At 34.1% G+C, this 5,780-nt stretch overlaps 1 protein-coding gene across 1 annotated transcript; it reads left to right on the forward strand.

Moving 5' to 3' along the window:
* Positions 1–2,096: 2,096 nt before the first annotated feature.
* On the forward strand, positions 2,097–5,269 carry LOC109612354 (uncharacterized). The gene is made up of 4 exons (XM_020036313.2): positions 2,097–2,217; positions 2,284–2,436; positions 2,504–2,662; positions 5,114–5,269. Exons 1-4 carry the CDS (start codon positions 2,149–2,151, stop codon positions 5,267–5,269), a joined length of 537 nt encoding a protein of 178 aa, XP_019891872.2. The 5' UTR covers positions 2,097–2,148.
* Positions 5,270–5,780: the final 511 nt, after the last annotated feature.

The raw sequence follows: 5,780 nt of genomic DNA on the forward strand, positions 1-5,780 counted from the left end.
ATGTCAAGAACCGCTGGGCCGATTTTCACAAATCCCTTAATTTGAAATGGGCTCTTTTGCCAGAAGAAGAAAAAATCTGAAAAAAATCGCGGAAAAATATACCAATAAAGAAGTGAATATTTTTTGTTCCATTTTTTCTATTTTTGTCATATTGTTTATCGCATGCGATTTTTTTCACTTTGACTTACAATTTTGAATTTTAAATTTTATAAATTTTCACACCCCGCAACACTATGTTTTGTCGCAATTATCGTCCGATCCTCAGAAAATTTTGCCTGGGGGTAGGGTTAGGGTCTGTAGGGTTAGGGTCTTAAGATGTACATATAGGGGTTCAAATAGACTAAAAAATATTTTAAATTTTCCAATTTTGTAGTCGCTCTATAGGCCACAATTGAAAACCAATCGACACGGAATTTCGCGTCAGAAGAGAGTTAAGGACAGGGAAGAAGTCTAGCATTTTGGATGACCATTGGATTATATTTAACTGTAAATGGACCACAACTTTCGTGTGAAATTGTTTGAATACCTAACAACACGACGGAGTGCGTAAATATTGGCCAAATTCCCGGGGTCAAAAACCTAAGGGTAACATCTGGACAGGGCTCTTTGACATTATTTTAAAAGCGAAATCTTCCAAAATGGATTTGGACATAAGGGGACCTCGAACGTATTGTAGTGTTGTAGGTTATCACATGGTCGGTCCCGCACGGCTATAGCCTTTGCTTTCTTGACGACTATAGCCTACCCTCCATACTATGGCGGAGGGTTATTAAGTTTGTCATTACTTGTGTAACACCTCGAAATATACATTTTGGACCCCACAAAGTATATATATTCTTGATCAGCATAAAATTCTATGTCGTTTTGACAATATCCGTCCGTCAGTGGAAATCACTCTAACTTCCGAACGAAATGAAGTAAGCTGATAAAAATTTACTCAAATAATATGCCTGCAGGACTTTTGGTATTAAAAATGGGCCATGTAGGTCCCCTTCTTCGTATATCCGTCCGTCAGTGGAAATCACTCTAACTTCCGAACGAAATGAAGTAAGCTGATAAAAATTTACTCAAATAATATGCCTGCAGGACTTTTGGTATTAAAAATGGGCCATGTAGGTCCCCTACTTCGTATAGCTCCCATATAACGGTATCTCCCACCGATATTCGGTATTTTGATGATTTTAGCGACATTATTTACCGGAACTATTTTAAATTTAGTATTAGAAGTTCGTAATTAATACTACAGCCTATGACAGAAAATTGTCTTCGTATAGCCTCCATATAACGGTTCCCCCCGATATTCGATATTTTGATGATTTTATCGACATTTTTTACCGGAATTGTTTCAAAAATGGTATTTGAAGTTTATAATGGATACTATAGCCTATGCCAGAAAATTATCTGTGCAGGCTTATGAAAAATATGCGTATGCAGGTCCACGTCGTCGTATAGATAGAGGTATATACGGCTACATTCGGTATTTTTAAGATTTTAACAGAATTTTTAATGGATTTTAATTTTTTGCAAATTGCCAAGTTTGTATTCAAAGATCGGCCCGACCGAACTTACAGCTTTTTTACTTGTTCTTAATAAATTGTTCACTAGAAATAGTTTTTTTTTATAAAAGTTTTCATTTCACATTTGTTCCGATTTAACTAGTTTGGCAATTGTTTCGATATCGTAAATGGAAAATCAGTTATTTTAGTAAAAATTTTTTACAATTTCGCAATTCAGGAGGTTATCAATTTTCTTAGAATTAGAGTCATCAATTGTAATTTCTATACATGTAAGCAGCAGAAAATGCAGAAACTTATAACAAAAATTGTTAAGTCACGCAAACCATTAGAAATGTATTTTATTTTTTGAAAATGTTCGTAATTTTTTTATGCAATTTTGTTGAAATTATTTTATCGTTAGGTAATTTTCTATATAAACTATGCCGATAAATTAAGAAAATTAAACTGGCAATTATTAAGCGAAAACAAATGTTTGTTAATATGAAAAAAAAAACTAAAATTACTTGCACCTGGATAGATCCATATTAAAATTTTAAATAATATATTACCAAAATATTCGAATGTGTTTTAGTATTGCCTGAACTTTCTACAGATTAACAAAGATTTCTCCATAAAAAAAAATAAATAAAAAATGTCAACTAAATTCTTTGCATTTTATTTTGCATTTATAATGCTTGTTTTCTTTGTAACAAGGACAGAGGTATGTAAATAGAAACAATTTTGAAAATAAATATTTATTTCAAAATTATTTAAAAACGATTTTTAGGGCCTTTCAATTAGATTTCAGAACATAATTTGTCGCGCTGAAGATCCCAAGTTCATTCGTTTTGATACTTGTAAGATTACCGCAGTTTCCAGAAAATCCCAGTATATTACTGTCAAGGCTGGCCTACTGGAACGGCCGCTAACTAAATTCAGGGTAAGTTGATCCAATCTTTAGATGTTGAAAATGTTGATGAAAATCGGATAACCTTGTTCTATTGCAGCTGAGATTCTTTTTCATGCAACGTCTAAATGGCTGGAAACCTTTTCTGTACGACTGGAGTATTGGCTGTAATTTTACAAAAACGTTGAACAAGTTGACATCTTTGGTCTGGGATATTGTTAGAAATATTTCAAATTTCAATACTGATTGTCCGTATTACGTAAGTTACAAATATTTTGATGTAAATTTTGTATACCCTCAGCCATGTGGCTACAGAGGATACATATCATCTGAAACGGCCAAGACGTGCCTTATCGCCATGTCATTTTTACAGCCTGTGTCTATTTGGACCAAATCCATTCCACGACATTTGGAGTCGATCTAGGGGTGTCCGTCCGTCTGTCTGTCTAGCTGGTGCGCACGATAGCTCTCGAAGGGAACATTCGATATGACCCAAACTTGGTACATCGTAATGTTATTGTCAAACATAGATCGAGTTCGGAGATAGACAATATCGGTCCACTCCTTCTGGTACCTCCGTCCACAAAAGGTTTAAACACAGAACATAATTTTTCAAATAGAACAAGAAATGGAGAGCAAACTTTGCAAAGCTCAATGTTATTGCCAGTGCTAGGTCAGCTACCACTCCTTTAAGTACCACCCCCACAAATAGGCCAAAATTTTGAATAATTACAAGTCTTAAGAAATGTGAAATAAGAGTTCTATTGTCTCCAATTTGACACATCCCGATACTCTTATTAACTCTTTCTGGTAACTCCCGCACAAAGGGTCAAATTTTTGAATAATTACAACTCTTATAATTGTCTTTAAATTTCGCACATCTCAATATTTATCAACACCAGATTTAGTACGAAGATGGGATATATTGGTTCATTCTTTTCAAATTTCACACATCTCAATTCTTTTTCCAACACATGATGTGGTATCAATATTTCATAGAACGGAGTACTCCTTTTGGAACCTCCCCCACAACGCGTCAAAATTTTGAATAGCCATGGCGCTCATAGAAGGCGAAATGAGCATCCGATTCTTTTTAAACGTGGCACATCCTAATTTTTCCACCAACACAAGGTCCAGTAAGAGGATGGGTTACATCCGCCAACTAATTCTGGCACCTCTCCCACAAATGGTCAAACTTTTGAAAAATTATAACTTCTTAAAATAACAGCTCAATTGTCTTCAAGCTTCGCAATATTTTTACCAACACAAGATCTGGTATGGAATATATTGGACTACTTCTCCAAAATGTTAAAAATATTATATCTCTCAGAAAATGCGAAATATGCGCCGGATTCTCTTCAAATTTAAAATTCGGCACATCATAATATTTTTATTTTATTTATCTGGCATGAAGATGGGATATATCGGTCCATTCTTTCAGGTACCTCCCCCACAAAGGCAAAACATTTTGAATAACCGTCTCTCTCATAAAATTTGAAAAAAGAGTTACATGATTTTCAAATTTCACACATCTCGATTTTTTACCAACACATAATGTGGTATCAAGGTCGGTACTCCTCCTGGTACCTTCCAATAATGGGTCAAAATTGGGAATAGCCATGACGCTCATAGAAGACAAAATGAGCATCGGATTCTTTTCAAACGTGGAACATCCTAATATAAAGATGGGTTACATCAGCCAACTACTTCTGGTACCTCTCCCAAAAAGGGTCACAATTTTGAAAAACTATATCTCCTAAAAATGAGAGTCCGATTGTCTTCAATTTTCGCAATAATTTTACCAGCACAAGATCTGTTATCAAAATGAAATATATCGGACTCCTTCTTCTGGTACCTCCTCAAAACGGGTCAAAATTTTGAATAATTATATCTTTCAGAAAATGCGATTCTCTTCAAATTGTACACATCCCAAATTTTCCTGGTGTGAAGATGGGATATTTAAGTCCACTCATTATAGTACATCCACCACAACGGGTCAAAATTTTGAATGAAAATGCGATAAAAGTATCCAATTCTCTTTAAATTTTACATATCGCAATATTTCTTTTAACACAAGATCTGGTGTGAGGATGACAGATATCAACCCACACCTTCTGCTACCTTCCCCTCAAATGGACACAACTGTCAGTATTTAGATGTCTCATAACTTGCGAATCAAGCCAGCAATTCTTTTCAAACTTAGTATATCTTAATATATCTCTCAACCAGGGATCTGATGCGAAAAGGAATCTAGTGGCCACTCCTTGTGGTACCCTTCCCAAAAGAGTTCATAATTTTGATTAGTCGCATAAAAAAAATAAATGTTCGATTTCCTTTAAATTGCGCATACCAATATTTATAACAGTATTAGATGAAGTGAATTACTTCGATCCGCCTTACATGGTACGACACGCATATTTCAACATTTTTGAATAATTATCACATATTTTATAATATGTGAAGAAAGTAGTCGATATTGCCCAATTCTGGTACGTTGTAACATTTATATCAGACCTCCCCACAAAGGGTAAGAAGGTTACAATAATCATAACACAAGTCAGAGTATACATCTATCGGCAATTGCGACTGATACCTTTTAAGTTTTTTTTTTCTTTTTTTTTTTGATATTTAGACATTGAATATAATTTTATTTTATTACGACATTGAATTGTTGTCTATTTTATTTTCATATTTCCCATTTGTCTTTTAGCAAGAAACAGTGGATATTCCTAGAGCCGAAAATACATATTTCCAGAATATCCTAAAAATGCTACCCATACCAACGGGAGTCTATGGCTTATTCATACAGGAGGGAACGGAGGCGCACAAAAGGGTTCACGTAGAAATTCATATACAGGTTTCATAATTTTTGCTGTAATAAAATAAAATTCACATTTTAAAAAATGTATACAAGTGTCTCTCACACCAAGTACGGCTTTAACCCTAAAATGTGTTTTTATTATATAAGAATTCCTGAAATTTATGTAAGATTTAGAAACTTTTTGCAAAGCTTTGGAAATTTTAAGAATTTTTAACAAAAGCAATGGTTGTGACATATTACAGTTTGAATCGCACTGATGGCATCAATTACTTCGGAGACAATCACCTTCAACACAGATATAAAACAGTTAGAGAACATTAATTGAAATATTTGAAGTGTAGATGACGTTGTTAAATCATTGATAAGTTTTGATAAACACAACATTTAAAGGCTCAAATTATGCAGCTAAAGGCTAATGTAAACGATTGTTTCTCGTTCATTTGTTCAATGGTGCATAACTAAAAAAAAATGTGTTTTTCATCACCAACAACACTGCGTGTTCGGGGTATTATAAGTTTGATTGGGCCAAAAATTATGTAACTCCTCGAAACTATAT

This window comes from Musca domestica, unplaced genomic scaffold (genome assembly GCF_030504385.1).
Source record: "Musca domestica strain aabys unplaced genomic scaffold, Musca_domestica.polishedcontigs.V.1.1 14, whole genome shotgun sequence".
Lineage (NCBI taxonomy): Eukaryota > Metazoa > Arthropoda > Insecta > Diptera > Muscidae > Musca > Musca domestica.

Coding starts and splice junctions, on each gene's coding strand:
- LOC109612354 (XM_020036313.2), top strand. CDS start 2,149: ATGTCAACTAAATTCTTTGCATTTTATTTTGCATTTATAATGCTTGTT. Junction 2,218..2,283: donor TCTTTGTAACAAGGACAGAG/GTATGTAAATAG, acceptor AACGATTTTTAG/GGCCTTTCAATTAGATTTCA. Junction 2,437..2,503: donor GGCCGCTAACTAAATTCAGG/GTAAGTTGATCC, acceptor GTTCTATTGCAG/CTGAGATTCTTTTTCATGCA.